At 41.1% G+C, this 20,963-nt stretch overlaps 1 protein-coding gene across 14 annotated transcripts in view; it reads right to left on the bottom strand.

The window, feature by feature from the left end:
* Positions 1-20,963, bottom strand: part of NFIA (nuclear factor I A) — a 250,956-nt gene that overhangs the window by 55,455 nt on the left and 174,538 nt on the right. For 5 of the 14 annotated variants that reach the window (XM_040566127.1, XM_040566129.1, XM_040566128.1 and 2 more), the window contains 2 exons: positions 7,508-7,594; positions 6,429-6,467 (listed from right to left, as the gene is read on the bottom strand). The exons of 7 other annotated variants lie outside the window; for them this stretch is intronic. In XM_040566127.1, the coding sequence (XP_040422061.1) occupies positions 6,429-6,467; positions 7,508-7,594 (126 nt within the window). The remainder of the gene's footprint in view (positions 1-6,428; positions 6,468-7,507; positions 7,595-20,963) is intronic. 2 more of the 14 variants (XM_040566138.1, XM_040566131.1) reach the window with 1 other exon arrangement.

Raw genomic sequence — 20,963 nt, 5'->3', positions numbered from 1 at the left:
CAGCGCTCCTGCGCGGCGGCATGAGGCTGACGGGGAGGACTACAGAGCCTGCCAGCAGGGTGCCAGCAGGGCACGGGAGGACTCGAATGGAGCTCATGGATGTAGGGCTCGGGGAAGGGGTAGAGAGACCAGTGGGATGTGGTTTAAAGCTGCAGCGAGTTCGTGTGGTTGTGTCTAAGCACTGAAACTCGAGGTGCTGCAACAAAACTGGTGCATGACCTTGAACTGCGGCAGTGCTGAGCAGTGCCACGCTTGCACGGGGATGGATTTTATGAAGTTGAGACAGCTGTTGGCATGTTAAAGTACAGATTTTGACGTAACGCTATGTGTAGAATTGAGAGGAAAGCCAAATCGAAGCACTGATAATTGGTTGCTACTTTTATTATATGTTTGTTATTGTTCTGATTACCATCGTTATTACTACTGCTAATTTTTTTATTTCAGTATATTCTGAAATGTGTTGGTTTGGAACAGTCCAACTCTACCATGTTTTTATTTTGTTTGAGGTTTGTAATGACACATTTTATCGTGAGTGATCATATCCATCAGATCTCAAGAAAAAAATGGCTGCCTCCTAGTTCAGAAGAATATGCAAACAGGAGCTTAATTACATCACTTAATATTGACCAAGAGAAAGAATGAGATGAGCTTGCCAGCTCATTTCCAAAGCATGTTTTGTCCTTTAAGAGGGGAGGGTATGACAGAAAGTTAGGCAGTGCAAAGCAATTAGCATCATTCACATTTTATGTTGCGCTAGCATGGTGCTCTAGCAGCAAAATTCAAACATTCTTTGAATGGGTTAATAAAAGAAGAAATACAGTCAGCATGCAAGAGAAAGGTTTCCAAGAACAAGCCAAAATATGTCCCATTCTTCTAAATTTATCACAGCCATGTCACATTATCCTTGAGACTGCCAGGAATGTCAATTTTTTTGCAATTTAAAAAAAAAATATCTCATTTAGCACCATATGTTTGGTTAATGTGCCTGATATATCCTGCGTATTCTTTAGTCCATCCATTTCTAATACTCATTTTTCTTTTTTCCCCCTCGCTAAGCCATATGTTACAATGCTGGTCATTCTATCGAAGTTCCTTTCAGGAGCCGAGAGTGAAAGCAAAGGAACTCGGGTTTAATCACCCAGAAAAATTTACATCCGACTCTACAGCTCTCACTCTTAGGTAAGCAATCTCAACACTTCAGTTAGCATTGTAGGTGCCCGGTGCCTGCGAAAATCAGGCCACCTATGAGATAGCATGTTGTATATGCACAACTGTGAGGCAGGAACTAAATGACTAAGTATAGAATTAGGTGTTTAATTTTTGGCACCCATGTTTGAGGCTCTTGGCTAGTTTTAAAGGTCTTCTGTTTCATACCTAATGAGTTTTAACACATTTAGTGGTCCCCAGTCCTCAGCTTCCCCTCCTGTGTTGCTCAGGGATGCAGGAAATTAAAAAGTTAAAGCTGAAGCTACCACGGGCAGAGCCCAGGGAGGATGCTGCTGCCTTGCACGGCTTTCCTCAGCATTGCTCCCATGAGGGAATGAATATCGGGGACCGCTGCACTGAGCACCAGATTTCAGCACTTTGTGTGGCAGTGCCAACCTTTAAGGACACCTCGGAGTCCCAGCTCTCCTCTGCTTCCTCCGTGGTGCAGGGCAGCAACAAATTACTCTGTCCCCCAGCCTGTCTCAGCTGTGCTGGCCGGTGAATAGGGAATGGAGCCAAGGATCCTCCCCGTTCCCTGCCTCTTTCTATCCATCTGCTCCGAGCAAGGAATAAACAAGAACAGCCAGAACACAACGGCTGGGTAACCCAGGTGGGGTTTTAAAGTGTTCCTTACTATTCTGCACGTCGGACTGTGGCCCAAATCACAGTCATACCTGGCGTTTTTAGGAAACACAGATTTCATAATCCAGGTCTGATTCTCCTCTAAATGTTATTTAGAGCGCAACAGAAGAAAATCAGACTTCATCTATTTTCATCTTATGGCAGCTTTTAAATACAGAATAAGTGGAAAAGTTAATTGCTAAATAAAAAAGAAAATAAAGGGACTTGTGGCATAAAACACAGATGGAAGTCTGAGTGGGTGTGTTAGTTTAATTTACTGTACTTGTATTCATGTGTCTGTATAAGTATATATATGCCAAACATATATGGTCTTCGCCTGCTCCCATTAACATGAATCAGTTTTTTTTCACTGGACAGAGGGAACCAGATCAAAGATCCTGATGGTGCTAAATGGAACAAGATGTATACTTTCGTATTTTTTTCCAAAAGGAAATATTAATTTGACATTGGTTTTTCAGTTGAAAAGAATTTTAATTGCAGTACACAATAAGCAGAAAATTCAGACAACAATAATCTTGAAACTGTTAGCAGCATTATATTTCTATCAAGGAATTTGAGTGCTTTTTTCAACATTAGAGCTTTCTGAATTTTCATTAATTTGGCATTTCCCTAAACACACACGTTATTTTGTTCATTCCACATCATGCATCACACCCTTTTGCTCAATGCATAATGCAAGCGTAAATGGGATCCTTGTCCTTGAGAGACTCTGGTTACTGGAGCCATTGCACGGATGTTGAAGTCCCGCAGTAAGACTTTCCAAAACTCTGCACTTCGCAAACCTCCAGCCCAAGTTTAACCAGTGAATGCACAGGAATACTTCATGTTCCTCATCTTCTAAGGGGCACTGGAGCATTGTGATGTTTTTAATTCCTCTACCTCCTTATGTCTGCTAGTACTAGAAACGCACCACATAAGAGTCTTCCTTGAGTACAGCTAAAGATCTTCAAATTTTCATGTATGAGGCTGATATATATTTAAATGGACCAGAAAATGATGTGTGAGAATTGAATGCACCAATCCTTCCCAGAGCAAATAAATATCTATTAACCAACTTCCATAGCTATGCACCTTACTAAAATTATGATTAACTTTGATGAAGCGAATGCAGTCACAGCAGTATAAGAGGAGAACAATTCCCCTCTTCTCCAAATTTACAGCTATATCCATATCTATATGTTCATCCAATTTCACTTGTTAATTACTAACATTATTCTGACTACACACATCTTACACAGTAACTCCATATCAAGTCAGTCACATTGGTAGACCAGCTTATATTCATCTCCAAAGATGACTTTTGGATAATCACCCCAATATTCCCAGTCGCTTTCTGTCACTAGGCTCTTGATGAAGACTTTGTAAATAACAAAAGCTATGAATGAAATATGGTTTAGATCTTCATTCCCAAGGGACACTATAAAAAGGAATCACGGAAGCTCAGATATTACCAGGTGGACCATGAACTCAACAACATGCAAAACAAATAGATGATGCATAAAAACAAGTTGGCTGTTGAATAAAAAACTGGTATGTGGGATGACTTTTTCCAAGGATTTTTCATCCTTATGTGAAAATTATTCCAGCAATATCACTGAAATCAATATCAACAGAAATGCTGATCAGCTGCTTTTTTTTCTGGGGAAGCCTTAATTTCAAGTTTCTTGAAGTTTTGATGGCTATGCTACTGTCAGTCATAGTAAGTCTGCTCTACTTATTGCTGAGCAAACTTTATCTATCTTCTGCTGAGATATGATCACACTAGCTGCCATCCATCAGCTTACTGTACTAGTTGCTCCAGTATGCGCAAAATACAATGCAGATGGAAATTCACTCATCCTAATGAAGCGCTCTTTAGTTTCTGCGTTTTGGATGTGTGCTCGCTCCTCTGGTCACGTTCTGATTTACCATGATCACTGATTAACTACCTGCCAGTGAGCACCTCACTTCACAAAACAAAATCCAGCTTAATGAACAGTGATTTTACAGAAGTAAAATGAAAGCTCCCCATCTATCCACTTATCAAACTACTGCATATGCATCACCAACACACACAACCAGTTTCCTCAGAACTCGACATCTGACGGATCATCAGGAAAACAGAGCTAATCTATCCATACCCATCAACATCGTATCATAGGTGACTGCCAGATACTTAAGAAGCTATCCAAAAGAAATGTCACAACTCTTTTTCAAGACACTACAAAAGAAATGTTCCAAATAAAATAAAGCAAATGCACGTACAAGTAAATGAGCCAAAGAACTTAATAAAAAGAGATTGATTAAAATGAGGACCAGAATGTTCAAAAAGGACTAAGAGAGAGAGGTGCCAAAGGTGCATTAAATGGATTCAATGGCTTTAGGTTTTAAATGCTTTTGGACTCCTCAGCAATTTTTAGCCAAAAATGATCATTCGAGTTAGAATCAGGATTCTGATGCCACTTAGGATAGAGATGGTTGAAATTTCTGCTTTGTAAATGAGTACTGCTCCATTTACAAAAGAGAAGTATCAGTTTTACCAGAGGAAAATCTTCTCTACAGGTTCTTAAAACTGCATGACACAATCTTCATTATTATTTTAAAACTCTACCCCATTAAAATCTACCTTATATATTTTGGTGTGATGTTTCTATACAGCGTATTATCTTGTCTGCTAATATCTATGTTTACAGCATCATCTGGATTGTTTTAGCCTTGTAAATTAGCCTTCATCCCTGCTTTGTTGTCCAAGTGATTCTTTCAATAACTAATAAAGTGGTAACCAACATATTGGCAATTTCTTTAAAATATAATTAGAATTTTATATTTGAAAACTTTAATGAGAGGTGTAATAAACAGCAAGAGAGTTCAATTTTCTCTCTGATCTAATGTTAGTTTCAGTGTCATTTTGCATTGTATAAATATATATTTTAATAAGAATATTTTTTTCTAATGACGTCTTTAAACATCCAGTCATTTAAAATTCGTTATTACATTTGTTTCATTTCAAATGTTATCTGAGAGTTTTTCGGCATACTTGGCAGATTAGATATAGCAGCGGGAACAAGCTGCAGCCATCCATAGGAGAATATACCTTTATGTGGGTGCTTTGGGGATGGAACATCTATAGCTGTTAGGCAAAAAATGCCATCATAAATTTGGATGGCATTTACAAAGCCCTCTAAAAAGTCTTTGCATATGATTATAGCTGAGGTATGATATTTTTGCAAGTAAAAGACCCAGAATAGATTTATGTTTCAACTATATCTTCCTGAGATGCATATGGATGCTAAATTGCAAGTGATACTAAAGGGAATTTTAGTAACTGAAGAGGATGGAGTCAAATTTTCTGTTTTATTTTTTTATTTTTTATTTTTTTTCTCAAAAATCATTTGCTCATTATTTGCATGCCATCAAAAACCACTGGCTATCCAAGCTATATATAACAAAGATGGCTGTTAAATGCCAAAGGCATGAGATGGAGATGGGTAAATATGCAAATTTTTTAGACTTGTGACCTCAGTTACTGCATGGTAATGTTTTTAAATTACTTTTATGATGACAAGACTAAGTTTGGTGCTAATATTGGTTTTGAAGACTTAATCGGTATACACAGCCATTGAACATATGTTTTAATTAATAAAATGACTGTAGACAGGAGTGAAAATAACTCAGGTAATTTAACATGTACTGTAAAGTCACCTGATTTCTACACAATTTGAGGTGAAGAGTTTATACATTATTCCAAAGAAAGAAAGAGTTGCAAGCTGAATTCATGTGCATCGTACCAAACTGAAATGGATTTATAATTTGACAGGTCAAGAGTGTACTCATGGAACTGTTATGTATTGCTATCCAGTGGTTCTTGGTATTTTTATGATATGACTGCCTCGGTTTGACAGTCACAGGACTGAACAGTCATCTCATTTCTCCGTAACACAAAAAATCATTTGTAGCTGATCTACAGCTGCTGTGCTCTTTTCCTGGAAAGTGTCCATTGCTAGTTGTACGCTGGTGAGCGGCTGCTGCAATGGCACTGTGGACCTGCCACCAGCAACTCCTGAGCAAGTCTTGGCAGCTCCCAGTCAGCGAGAACTTTAATGGCTTTCCAACAGATCGCTTCTCAGACAGGTGATATCAGACAGGCGAAATCAGCCTCATTTTTCGGCATTCCCAATAGCTTTAGTTTTCTGGAGGAACAAAGAATCCTCCTGGAAAAAATAAAATGTTCCCATTGCATAGCAGGCAAGAGCGCAGCAGTTTGGCTTTGGCTTCATTTCCAGAGGAGCTCTGTCTGCCTGTGTGGTCTGCCCAACACCTCTCTCATCTCCTGTGCAATTTTAAACACATCAGACAGGGAGGCAGAGGGCTCGCAGGGAAAAAGTCCCTAAGTTTCATGAAAACAGGCATGGAAAGGGCAGAGGTAACATGTAAGTGCTCCCTCCAGGGCTGTCACTCTGGCAAAGTGCTTAGCATGAGCCCTCCTACTAGACACTGGAGAACCCACACAAGAGGGACAGCTGGTACATCCCCCCAACCACCACAAAATGTCTATGCACCGAGAACAAGAGCATTGGCATTGTTTGAATAAGCACACCCACCATGTAGTGCTCCGCGGTGTTCGGGGTTTCTTAGATATCCTAATTTTATAAAAGAAAGTAAAAGAAGAAAAAAGAAACAAGGTGAGAGAGAACACTATCATATTTTGTAGCAAGCAGGATACTGTGTGAAATCTTGGCCCAGTGAAGTGATAAAGGGGAAGCTTTCAGTTTGCTTAACGGAAAACTTACGAGGAAATAGTAAAATTACCAAAATACCACATTGCAGAAAATGGGTGCATTTAGGTTCAATTAAGCTGTAAAAAGGAAAATGGCACTTTAGCTTACAAAAAGTGAAGGGATAGAGGGAGCTATCAAAAGTAACTTTACAAGATTTGTATGCATGGGGATGCTGCTTCACTGGACCAAGAAAGCTACAGTATGGGACAGGATTTTTCTTTTATTAGACACTTTGCTAGATAGCTTTGTCGAACCTCAGAAACTGCTGCTCTGGCATTATGAAATAATCCTACAAAACTTGATCTCATGAGCTTAGGAACACAGAAAAATAGCCATGCCAAATCAGATTACAGGGATCCACCTAGCCCAGTATCCTCTCTCTGACAGTGGTAAGTAATGGATGCCTAGAAAAGAGTAAAAGACCAGGGAAAGCATACACAGTGGTAATTCTCCAAAATACTCTCCCAGCCTCCAATGATTTGTGATTCAAGGACTTCTAAGACAAAGTTGAAATCATAGTATTGAAGGTACTCGAATCCAAATGCACAAATTTACACCCCCCCCCCCCCTCCTCCCCTTTTTGGATTTCAACCCCCATGAGATTTCTACTAGTCACATAGAAAAGGTTTCACAGTTTGGTGCTGGCAAGTCCAGTGTTCTTGCCACTAACTCTGAATGAGCTCACAGCTTTCAAGCCCAATGATGTTATGTGAATAAGAGCATCCAACACTTTCTCCTACATAAAAAAGTGATATGTGTACTGAGGTGCTCTAAGTGTATATACTTTGGGAGATTTTTTTTTTTTAAAAGCAAGAATCTGGCTGTAAATTGATATTAACATTTTCCAGTATATGTGTAAAACACATGTTTCAGAAGAATAGAAGAGAGAAACTGTCACTCACTGGGAAGCTTTAGAGCTATCTGGCTCCCTGGGAAACTGCATGCAACTATTCTGGTGTCCAAGGGTTTGACCAGTGAGTTTCCTCTTCCTGCAAAGAATGAATGCAGAAGTAATAGAAAGTCTGAGGGGGGAAGATTTTAGCAAATGGCTAAAGATACTCCTATTCTGCTAACTTCAGCAGGTAGGAAGCAGGTGGTGGTGGAAGAAAAAAGGGTGGGAGAGGAGAAACGCCTACCTTCTCCCAGCAGTTAGCAGAGGGAAAGGGCAGGAGACTAAACTAGGAGGGACTCACACACTTGCAGTTCAGCCCTCTAAAATCCCTTTGTGGTGCTGCATTGACATGCAGTGATGCTGCCAGGTCATCGCAGTCCCAGCACTGCCACACAATGTCAGGATGTTCTGCTCTGATTGCCCGGGTCTTGCTGTGACTCCCTTTCATGATGGCACTTGGGGACTGAAACTTAACGCTCTGGCATGGCACAGCCTCATTCACGTTGTCACCAGTTGCTTATAAAAATTCCATATGCCTGGGCAGGAAAAGTGACTTCTTGAACATCATGCTTATTTTACTACCCACTTTTCAGGGCAGTTTTCTGAAGTTGGTATTAATTTTCTAATCAAATTGGCACCTACATGTCAATTTTTTACTTCATTTATAAAAATAATGGGTAAAAGTAAGGCCCTTTAAAAAGGTTCATCCTTTCATTTTTTGATGGCATATTGACTTTATAAGATTGTAAAGGCATGAGTGATATATTAGGGAGTCCCTATAACTTTACTTAAAGCAAAAATTAGAAAGTGATCGAAAAGTTTTATAGAGGAGAGCAGAAATATAATTTTAAGCCTCTTAAAATTGCCTGAACTGTGAAATCAAGTAATGAACACTAGAAAAGGATCTGTCAGCTGGAATCAAAGCTTAGACTAGTCAGCATTTTCTTCCTAAACCTTATTATGACGAAGATTTTTCATCTCTGCACTCTGTTCAGCCCAACAAATAAACCGGCTTGACCTCCACCTGTTACTTGGCGAAGTCTGCTGTCATCTTTGACTAAACCCTTTTCTTCCCCTTCAAAGCCCTCTGCACCACTGAGAAGGTGGGAAGATGCAGCTGTGCGCTGATTCAAGTGGATACCAGTTCATAACCAGACAGCATTTCACAGTACAAATTACAAGCAACGGAGGAGAAAAAAAAATGTAGTGCCAATGAATTCTGGAAGGGGGCAACATTTTTCATCATTTTAACAATGAGATTTTCATAGAAAGAAGTACTTTTTGTGTGTGATATTATGAACTAGCATTTGGAGCAAGAAACATTTTGCTTATGCCATAACAATGAACCTATGCTAACACCACATATGAAGAATTAAAGAATATAATGGAAGCTATTTGTGTTTCTTTTATATTGCAGAAGTTGAATGCAGTAGCTATTTCAAGGAGGTTCAGCTCCAAATGTGTGTACTTTTCTGGACTTAGAAACAAGTCATGGCTACTCACTGCAACATTGCTAAATAAAAAAAAAATATATATATATATCATATGGAACACAGAACAACAAGATAGGTCATGAGGAAAACCGTATAGCAGTCATTTCTTCAAATATATCATCATGACAAAACCATGCAAGAAGCTTTCTAATACAAAGACATATCAGAAAAAGCCATTTCATATAAAGTTGGACTTCTCTGGGTGATTAATGCTACGTTCAACAAAGGAGACAGTGTCTGTCTAATTACATTAAATACTTATCTTCTAGGGATTGGCAGGGTGTTTCTGCTCAATGTCACTTTTCATGACAATGTAATGATAGATCCGTTTACTTACCAGTGCCATTAGCAAAAATTGTACTGTTTTCTCAACTGCCCTCATATCACGAAAATATTTGATTAACACACTGTAGCTTATCTAATACTCTAAGCAACATATTCTGCATAGTTTTCTCTCTATTAAAAGAACAAGATTACAGCTTGTAAAATTTTTATTGCACTCACACAAAAATAAATGAATAATGTGTGATATACTTCAAGTATCTTACTAGTTCACAGAACGGGTTTATTTAATTTAAAATGCTAACTTGTACTTAACACATTAGGATTCGGAGGGAAACAAGGAAACAAACAAAATAGGTGCTCTGATGTACTACTTTCCATCCAGTCTTTAGTTACTACTTCCTTTTCATTTTAGCACGTCTTTTGAAACTTTTAGAACCTTAGACGGAAAAAAAAAGGTTTCATTCCTTTGCTGAAGAATAGATATGGCCATCTCCCAAGTATTTAAAATTCACCACATCATGAACTGACTCTTCGTAGTCATGCTACTGTGCCAACATACAAAGAACAATAAACCTCTGGAAGAATGTACACAGCAAAGGCAGTTTATATAGTAACAAGATAATTTCATAAACCTATATTGAAAAGAAAGGCTGTGATGTAACATCCTAGCAGTATATATCAGCTACCTGATATTTACTAACAAGGTTAAACTACTATCTGTTTGTCTCAGCACTCTTCATAATTCACTTTTTAATGGATGGACAGGAAAAGTCAGCAGTGTATGGCACAGATCATTTTAGAAATAGGACAAGACAGCTTACTGCAGTATCTATTTCAAAACGTGCTCCATCTTTCCATAAGATCACATCAAAAGTCTATACTTAGCAACTACAATACTTCAAATCTACTCGTAAATCTTCCGATGGGTAGATTTCTATTTATAAGTAAAAGGGTGAATTTGAGAAAACAAATAACCCCAAGGAGGAGGTGCCACAGTCAAATGGTGCCATGTGCAGTCCCCAGGTTCCCACCTTGGGGTTTTATGTGTGTGCAGAGGAAGGCACGTGGGAAGCTTCATTCCATGAGGAGTAAGGACGTCAACACCATTTTGTTACAGCTCCTCACGGTGCCACAAAATGGCAGCAAGCGTGTACCCCAAGTGACTCCCATTCGGCAGGACTCGGTACGGCGAGGCAGAATTAACCAGCACCGGCTTTCAAATCCCGTACAAGTGACTCTTGCAGCGAGAGGATGACACCGCAGCCAACTGCCACATATGACTCTCCAAATTAATAATGGATTTAGGATTTAGTTCCCTGAGCTGCGAGGGTTTGGGGTGTGTCTGCAATTATCTAGATATAAGTCTGACACACATTATGCTTCTATCAATGTCATTTCCCTTAGTAGCCAACAGATTATCAGCAGCTTTGTGATATTCCAGGTGTCAAAGAAGAATTAAAACCACAACAATTGCACAAACAAAGGGACAAAAGACGGGATACGTGTTTCTGAGCTCTGCATATCAATTTAATATGTGCAGCTGACAATGATGCAAATGTCCTCGGGAGAGAGGCAGCAAGATCTGTGCCCAAACATACACACACCACCGTCAGCAAGATGGCAGAGAACAGAAGCAGTAGGATTCCCAGCCCAGGACACATGCCTCAGCAGGCAAAGCAACCCAATGAAACAATCCTCTGGTTGGGGAGAATTTTGGAAGCACCTGATATGGAAAAGGGCCCTAAACAAGCCAGATGGTACTTTTAGCTGGCAGCAGAAAGTAGGAGACAGCCAAAAACATTACAGCATTTCCCCAAGAGGCCAGCAAATCGATTTTTAACCTTTTTTTTTTTTTTAGAGTGACGCTATGAATATAAAAAATAATGTTTCTATGCATTTTTAAATTGCTAATTTTATGAATAACACACTTAAGAAGGCAACAACTGGCAGAGATGAGAAAGCAATGGATTCTCACTTTCCCGCGGTAGTTGTATATTTGACATCAGGTTTCTATTCAGTCACTGCCACTGTTTACTCTGAATTAAGTGCCAGTTTTTGTTCAGGGTTTTCCACAATAACATTAAAGAGAAAAATTCTGTAACAGTAGAGAAAGAGTACTGTAAAATCACAACAGCACTACAGTTCTCACAACATGGGAGAAATGCTCTTTGCAAGACTGCTTTGCCCTCTTACAACCTGGCCCCCCAAAATTACTGGGTTTCTAGATCATTTTTTAACAGAAGGCAAACAATTTATTTAATACCTACAAGTTCCCATTTGGCTAAGGATTTGCATAAGAAATACAGCTGTTTTGGGGATCTTTTAATTTTTAAAAGCTCTAACTGGCCCAAACTGGCAATTCTGCCTGGATTACAGGACTGCTTTCGGGACTCATTTTGATGTCAGACATTGAGCCGAAGCAGTTTCTTGCACAGCACGTTCAGACTAGGTGTGGCCAAGTGGTTTTCACTCAAGAAACAGGAAAGGGACATAGGTTGTAAGGACTGAAAGAGCAGGGAGAGACAGACGAGTTGTGAAGGAACTGGCAATGACCACCACACTTTGCTTCAAACATACCCCTCACATCGAGCGTTGAAGAAGTTCAGAGGAAGAGTGAAGATGATGCCTTACTTTCATTTGTCGCTATTTCAGCAAAGAGTAACGGCGAGCCCGAAGACAGGGTTAAATCTGGACTACGTCCAAAGTGCTTTCTCCTGTTCAGAGCACAGTAGTGCATTAGCGTACTACATCACAGATAAAACTCCTGGAGACAAACGTGGGCTGCTCTAATAAAATGGGATGTTACACTAAGTACAAAGAAAGATAATCCATACGTTTATATTTTTTTCCAATCTCATTGACTATAAATCCTTACTTTTAAAATAAAAGCTATTTCCTTCCTACTTAGGTGGAACCTAAGACTTTTGCTGATAAAATGGCCCCACTCTTTTTGAGAGCACTGCTCTTGGACACGAGGACTGGAGGGACCATTTCGTTTTGCTGGCTTTTGGGGGATCAAAGATCTTCAGGCAAATCAGCGAGGGAAATGAAGACTGTGCACAAAACAGCAAAACACAGCCTATAATTTTCCAGCTAATTTTAGCTACAGGATATCTTATGTTATGCTTTTTGGTGTATATCGCACTAATAATAGCTGCAACCAGTGATGTAAGAGAAGAGCAGAAGGAATGAGCTCACTAGGGCTGCCAGCCGTGCAAGAGCAGCGTGGGCAAGCCGAGGTGGAAGATGCTGTGGATTACCTGCTTGCCTCCAAGCAAGACACCAATGAACTCAGAATGAAGCTACAGCCAGTGTACGTGCTAGAGGAAGACACTGATGTACTTTTAAGTCTTCGTGGAGCCGGAAAACATAAGAAAAATAGGATTATTTAAACAGTATCCCTTACTTGGGCTGCAATGTCCTCATTACTGTCACTCCAGTGGGGCTTGGCTGTATGGGGACGAGCTGAGGGGTAGCACTACATTCATGCCATAAGCTGTGGAGTTATGGGTCAAGGTTACAGACTACCCACTCCAGGGAAATAACACAGCTGCCATAATAGCACATATATGTTCCTGGGGGTATAGGACGGCTCTGCAGCCACTGAGCCAAATCATTACCTGAGCTAAAAGGCCACTAGACAGATTTCTCTGCTTTCCTATGCTGACTGCTGTGGTCGAAGTGTTGGGGCAGCAACTAACTCTGAAGAAGTTGGTACCTTGTCAGAGGTAGCATATTGGACGAAGTGAGCCTTCAGCCCAGTTGGGAAGAACCATTTTCCTCCTCTCTGTGGGCAGATCCACAGTTTTTGATGTGAGCATTTGGAGGCTGGCATGTGCTGCACTTAGCAGCTGAGAAGCAGGAAAACTGCAGTAGGTATCCAGCTCAGTGAAGTTAAGAGCTCAGGAATGCTCCTGGTTTTGTGCAGAAGCAGTGGATGAGGAACATCTAGAGTCAGCGCAACAAACACAGTGTGGGAAAGGAAACAAAAAAAAAAAAAAAAAAGAGAGAAATGTAACACAGTCTGCTTCCCCTTCCCGTTCCTGCACCATCATCTCTCTGTCCCCTAACACCTCTCCTTGCACATTTCAACTCGGGTGAGAATGTTTGCTTTAAAACGAAGCCTGTTTTCTCCTTTAAAACAAAGATCAAAATGTGTACAGTAGCTGCACTGTGTTATGCAGCGTAGTGATGGTTGTACTGGGAATGTTAATAAACAGTGCCGAGAGCAGAACTTCTGCATAAAAAAGGGTGTATGTTACATCTCTCCTCCTCTCCCCCGTTTCATGCAGTATTTACACAGCTGTGCTTTGTAAAATGTGTAGGGGAGTTTTTTGTTATTATTTTTTGGTAATTTATTTACCTAAGATAGCCCAGCATCTGTTTTGTGGTGAGCTTCTTTCACAAAGTTTCACAGTTGCCTTGACTGATGCAAAAGGAGGTCATGGTCCTTGCTCAGTGATCCTAAAACCATTTGTTTCAACCACTTAGCCATTCTGTTTGGCTAATTTGTGTCCTGTTCTGTGTTTTTGGTTTGTCCTCTGCTTAGAAATGCACATCCCTTGGGGACTGATCTGGCTAGGTGAGTATTTTAGTTATCTGTTTTATAAAATGCAGAAGTGCACAGGAATTTGCAATAATATGCATCATTTACTGGCTCTCAATGTGTACTGTATATTGGCTCTGAAGACTACTAATATTTTCCAGCTGCCTCCAAAACCAGAGTTCAGTGCAGTCTTTGCAGTGGGTCCTTTCCCATGACTGCCTACACAGGTGATGAAGACTTTTCCTGTGTCCTGAAGAATTAATAAACCTGAACATTTCTGTACCAGCATACTAGGAGATAAAATATTGCTCCTGCTTCCCAAACACATTAGAAAAAGCAAGTCTGCTGATCTCAACTGCTAAGACAGCACATGAAAGGAATGCAGTCCATTTCCTAACCAAGATCTAATCTATAGAAGAGTTTATAGATCCAAGTCAACATCCTGAATTGGTCCCAGAAGCAAATAAAAAAAAAAGAAACTAGTTCAACTTTTGGAAGACAGGTACAATACTCTCAATGTGTTTAATCCCATTTTGCAATTAAACAGTCCCATGCTGCACTATCAGATGATCTTCAAGGATAACTGCATCAGAGCAGACCCGTCTGGAGCTCTCAGAGATTCATGTCTGACAGCAAGCAATGCGCAGCGATGTTCAGACAGAGAGTGCTTCTGTCCTTCAGCATCTTTGTACTCGAGCTTTCAGTGATTACTGCTGAAAGCATGTAGAAAGTGTAGAAAGTGTCCCAGTAATGAAGAAGCTTACAGGTTTCACTTGGTGACAATGGTGAAGCATAAATCATCTCTTTGCTTCATTTGTATATGTTAAAGAGGATAGGTGGCGGAATACGGCTCAGCCCGCAAGGACATCTGAAGAACATTAGGTACATGGACTATTGATGCAGCACTCCTGTCCCAGCAATCCCTTTATCTCCAGGAAGCATTTCTCCAGTCTTTGTCAGGGAACAATTTTCTATGCACTAAATCTTTCTTATCAATCTGAAAAATGACTCAGATGAGGCCACCTGTGTGTGGAGCCGAAGATCAGCTCAGGTGGTCTTATGGTGGTCACGGCACGCAGAAGATCTGCTTTTAAGTTGGTCATTAAAGTCAGTGAAAATGGTATGTGTGCATGATGGCAGCACTAGGGCAGCTGAAAACACAGCTTTAATTTGATATCTGAAGTGAAGCACTTTCTGCAGTTTCTAACTCAGAACTCCTACAGGTCTGTACCCCTTCTCAAATGATGGATTTCCTGACGTCTGGAATTAGGTGCAAAGAGCAGGGCTGTGACACTGAGTGACTGACTTCTCTGGGACCGTAATGAAGGGGTGTCTTTCTCAGGGGATTACAGCACAGCTGAGGTATGTGCTCCAACACTTGCATGGGACCACTGATTTTAGTAAAAATGAAAAGTACAGTTTAGGGTGAATCTCGGGGCCCAATCTGTTGTATTGCCTGGTTTCTGGGGAAAAAAAAAAAAAAAAAAAAAAAGAGCCTTTGAGAGGTGTGAAAACATCTAGAACTTTTCAATCTGAACGGACTTTTCAATCAGTACTTCTTTTCCCATCTCTCACTTCCTTCCTTGTTGTTGAAACAGTAACGCCAGCAGCATGGCATGTTGTCACAGGTCTCATGCCACTATGTGAATTGCCAAAGAAAAGCTGAGCTATTGATCCAGTAGTAATTTGCTGTCAAAATGACGATGCCTATTATAGCAAATGAGTAGTGTTAATCATTTGACTTGATGAATATTATTGGGAAGAAGTGACAATGCTCAAAGCACCACAGCTGACCTCCTGCATTTTTCCTGGCTCACGTTACGTTCTTGATCTTTGCTGGCCTACCAATTAGCGTTTAAGTTATCCATTAAGGTGCAGCTCTGGAAAAGTTCTGTTTAAAATAAACAACAACTTATATTGGTGAGTAACTCATCAACTATGCGGCAGGCTGATTCTGAGTGCCTGGCAGAGAAACACACACATTTTGTGCTGTATCTGATAAAAGATCTATAATGTGCTAACACAAACCTATCATGTAGCACCTGTGACTAACAGATTGTGATATCAAAGTCTTGATGCCTAAGTGCTCCTGTAAATGCATTAAACTTTTAGCGGCAGGAACTGTAGACTGCCAGTGACAAGGAGCTGATACGGTATTTCAGTAAAAGTTGATAACTGTTATTTCTCTAAGAAGAAAAGAAAACTTACGTTCTTAAAAACCACTGGGCAGCTTGTGTTTTGATGGGATACTGCAATTCAGAGAGCAGGAATAAGGGAACACGTGGATTCTATGGAAGTAAGAAACATTTAAGGACAGTTCCATATTTTACTGGAGCTGAAGTTCCTTAAGTATGCTCTGATTCTGCATTTCACTTTGGGCATCTGCCTGTTCAGCTGAAACCAGCAGCACCCACACAGGGCACATTTAACTCCATGTACCACTGATGGAAGCAAGAAAGGCAGCACAGGCCAGACATGCTCTGCTTCTCACCTGTGGCAGAACGAGGTTGTTGGAAGACTCTGTATGAGTGGGAGAAATGTGGGGAGCTGTGTATAATGCCTTGGAGATGAGACATATGTGTCTGAACAGGGATGGGGAAACGAGGTGCATGGGAACAGGAATCCTAGGCACAGTGCATGGTCTAACACAGCTCAGAAAGAGTTCTTTAGAGAAAATAAGCAGTGGACGTTAGCATGGACCTGGGAGGCAAGAGGTTCTGTCTGCTGTACTGCTCGTGGTATGTCTTCAGCTGAACGGCACAAATCAGCCTGCTGAAGTTCTCTGTGCTGTAAACCAACATGTTCTGGCCATCAGAGAAACTGGATCCGCTTCTGACCTCCTGTTAGAAAAGCCAAACTATGCCGTGGCTGGAGGTTTGTCTGCTTGTGCAATGTTCCTGCTGTCTGCAGATATTAAGTTCAATGGAGGAAAAAAAGGCACTGGTGCCTACTGATAGAAGTGTCAAGGTATGTAATGAAGCTGCCACACAAGGCAGGTACAATCTTCATGGCTATGTGAGTGGGCTGTCTGTTTTTTTCTTTACACACTGAGAATTGGAGGGCAACACAATGTCACATCTGGGAAATACTGAGTAAATATAATTGGCAGGGATCCTGGATGCAGACCTCCTCTAGTTCTAAGAAATTGAGACGTTTCCTTGTTTTTGTCTTTCGTAAGTGGGTATATGAGTATCCAACCAATTCAGCTTAAGGAAGTTAACAAAGATCATGAAATTCCCGTGCCTACTTACGATCCAGTCAGTGAAAGCTGCCCACTACAGCAAGTCACAGAAAAGTAATGCTGGAGTTTTATTTGATATTGATTACTCCAGGTCTGAAATTGAATGTTTTCCCAGAAAAAAATGATTTTTTTTTCTTTATTTTGTATGAAACATGGTTCTCATGTTTTTCATATTTTCTACAGTCAATACTTTGAATCGTTGGCAGTAATGTAGCACAGTCATTGCAAACTTCTCTGCGCTCTGGCTTAGTGTGTGATGTTGAATTTGATGAGCCCATAGACCTTTTGCCTGAGGACAGATCGGATGTACTCTGCATCACTGATGCTGGGACATACTGCACAGATTTTCTTTTCTAGGTAGTGCCAGACAGCAACAGTGTTCAGGGCATGAAGAACACATAAAGAACACAGTCTAGGATCTCCCCTATACCGCTTCTCTGGCGTTTCCAAGATACAATTCTGAACAGACTCTGAAATTAAACTCATCTGATCTATGCCTGAATGAGTCTTTCTGACTTGCAAGGCATAAAGAAAAGGTTAGTGAATATGGAGAAGTTTTCTTGCATGTTGAGAATCTTTTAAAAAACCAGCCCATTCCAGATTTACTAAGGCAGTTATTGAAACAGCTTGGACCAGTTGCCTGCATATGGTCCTTTCCTAACCAGCACTGGGGAGAGACGTGGTACTAGTAAGTTAGAGGTCACTGCCACTGCAAGGAGAAGGCTCCAGAATAGGATCTCAGCTCCACAGCTGCATAGAAATTGCTCAGAAATTATTTTCAGACAGTCCCATAGATAGTGGCAAGAGAATGAACAGTGCTAGCCTGAGTGGTGTAGTAAGCAATCATGAGGCTGACTTTAATAGCATCTTTACTATCAAAGACGTGTCCAGCAGTCTAACAGGGAACTCTCTAGCTTACTGTAGGTTCATATAATATTATCAACTCCATGAGACCCTGGAACTGTAAATATGTCTTTCAGGCATGCAGTGCAAGTGTGATTATTAACTCCTTAAGGTTTTTTGCACTGAAAGACTCATTTGGTTCCTGGGGTTTTCAAGGCGAAGACATGCAAGAGCTCAGGGCAGAGCAGCAGGGTGCAGCTGGGGTGGGAGAAGGTGGGTTCCCACGGCACGAAAAGCCACATCCATCCTTCTGTGGAAGGACCACAGACCTCAGCCCATTCTGAAGATGGGTGCAGTGCTGTAAGCTGGTCAAGACCACAACTGAAGCAGAGCTAATTGTCCCCTCAGAAATCTCAAGGAGTACAAACACCTACCTCTCTTGGGATTACTGTCCTGCAGAGACCAAACTAACTTGAGGAAATACAAGTACCAGGAAGATCTAAGTAAAGAAACTAAGAGGATACTCTGAATTTACATTTTAAACATTTTTCCATGCCACACTGTAGGAATACAACGGCAGTGAAATTGGCAAATACCATCCATATGCTACCCTACAAAAGGACTGACAGAGCACAATGTGAATATTACTCCTGGACTGAATCAGAGAATGCATTAAAAAATGCATAAGTAGGATACTGATATATATTAACTCAATCTTATTATGGAATTAAAAAGCTTATACCTGTAATTATGGCTTACCCCCTTTACCAGCAGACCTGCCACAGAACTGAACAGAGGCCAGCTTTATACCAGAGTTCAAAGCCAGTATGATGTTGCCTTATTTTCTTACTAACATCATCTTTATCCTCTCTTGCCCTTCTTCTCAGTTAACAAGAGTTATGTACTGAAAGTGCTGAGATAAAGTAATGGTAAGGAGGATACCGCAAAAGGTATTTGAAAAGCAGAAGTAATTTACTACATGTCTGCTTTGTTTTACTTCCTAAGCCTTCCTGTTGTGAGAGGAAATTCATCTTTTCTGGCAGACTCCAGCCTTTTTAGGCCTGAGAGCTCCCCAGGAGCTTTCGAGTGCAGGTAAATGGATGCGAGACTCAAGGAGTACAGTACAAGAACATGGAATTAATGTTGGTTTTTGCTTTGGCTGTCACGTCTGACGTACAAGGAGAGTGCTATATCGCTTGCAAGAAGTATCTAGATGTAAAAAACACAAGGCTGAGTCCTCTGCTCATTACCATGGGTCTGAAATGCCAAGAATGGAAAGGTCGTGTTGCTGGTGGGTGAAGCATAGAGGACTTATGCCCCGTAAAGTCTCCACATGAGGCAGATGTCAGGGTGCCCTGAGCCCGGGGCCCTACCAAGTAAGAGCTCAGAGGAAGGGCTGTGGCTGGACAATAGGTGCAGCTTGTATTCTGCACGCAGCGGAGACCCCGAGAGTAGGCACAGGGGAAGCATCCACTGCCTAATCTAAATAGCACACAGAGTGGTTTTGTCCTCTTCTGTTCTCCTGCCAGTTTGCACATATGTTCTGAGTATACAGCCTGCCCTCCAAAGACCACTTACAGGGGCAATCACAGGGAAGCAAAGCAGGAAGAAAGTATCCAAAAAGGGAATTTGTTCAAGAGAAAAAAATGGAGACAGATGTAGAGTGACTAGTCACGGCTGGCGGTAAATAACCCTCTGCCTGGAGTGCTCTCTAAGAGGAGTTCACATATTCCATTTCATATTTCCTTTCTAGGAAGTCAAATCTTTGTTTTCCTGGCATTTGTTCCTTTTTTTCTTTCCCTATATATTTTTCCCTGCTGTACAGTGTGAAATTGTTTTCTCCTTTTCCGTCTCGTTTCTATGCTGCGTTCTCTTTCAAGTGTGACATTTCTCCAGCCACCCTCTCATGCAGACCTCAATTTCCCTGCACTGTCCCAGGCAACATTTTCTGCTATAAACCTCTCCTACCCTCTGTGCCTTGAGCACTGCCCTCTTCCTCTATGCGTGCACCAACATAGAGAGGTCTCCACACCTGCTCCTGCATTACAGTCTCCACTTTTTCTCACGTGCACACCTCAGAATTAAGCAAATGCAAGACACATCGACAGAATATTCATCCTCTCACTCCCATAAACCTGTCAAGGCACATAGGCCAAGAAGCTATCTCTGCATAAATCTAAATCTCCTGCGAGGAAGCAATCTACTCAGAGGTAATAAAGCCAAAGGATATATTATTATCTTTGGTGTGGATCCTATTGGGCTGGGAGGTTGGCTGCTGGCTCCTCGCACTGAACTTCCCTTCCCCGCCAGAGCAGCTAGCCCACAGACACGTCTAAGCTTCCTTTCCTTGCTCTGATTTCCTCCTCCTGTTGTTTGGCTGGTAACCCAAAGGACAGGGTTCAATTATGGAGTTTAGGAACCTGGCTTATGCTGCTCTGCCAGCACAGGACAAAAATTCTAGCTTGCCATCAGAAGCAGCATCCTTCTGCACCGCTGATACCTGCATTATCCCACACAGCATAGAGTGAACCACAGAGAAGAAATGCCAAGTGGAACAAAAGCATGGTTTTAGTCTTTAAACTTCTGTGAATTTCACTGAGAGAAAAACAAAACAAGATACGGAAGAAACTTGGAGATTACTGTATGTTAAAACTGTGCCATCATTCCCGATTGTAGATTAAATAAACGGCAAGGCCTTTCTCTGGACAGGAGAGACATTGGAAAGGACGGATCTGAAACAGGGCAGGGGCTTCACCCCTCTCAGAATGGAGCACTGTGGCAAGACACCAGGTAATAGGATGTTAACACCATTTGTAAGGCTTTCAGATGACCAGTATTTCTAGGCAGACGCCCCACTGAACATCATAACACATTTTATAGTTATGGAAATAAAGCACCCATGTCAAATACAAAGGATCAGACATTAGCATCCGACCCGGGTGTGGTTGCTGAGGTAAGGCATGGCACTGTGCACAGCATCCAGGCAGGATGTGTCCCTCTCTGTTACTCAGGGGGGAGCACTTTGTTCCAGTGACATACCACTGTCGCCTTGGCATGA

Source organism: Cygnus olor, chromosome 8 (genome assembly GCF_009769625.2).
Source record: "Cygnus olor isolate bCygOlo1 chromosome 8, bCygOlo1.pri.v2, whole genome shotgun sequence".
Lineage (NCBI taxonomy): Eukaryota > Metazoa > Chordata > Aves > Anseriformes > Anatidae > Cygnus > Cygnus olor.
The sequence above is the reverse complement of the archived record's forward strand: the minus strand, read 5'-3'. Positions and strand labels throughout refer to the sequence as shown.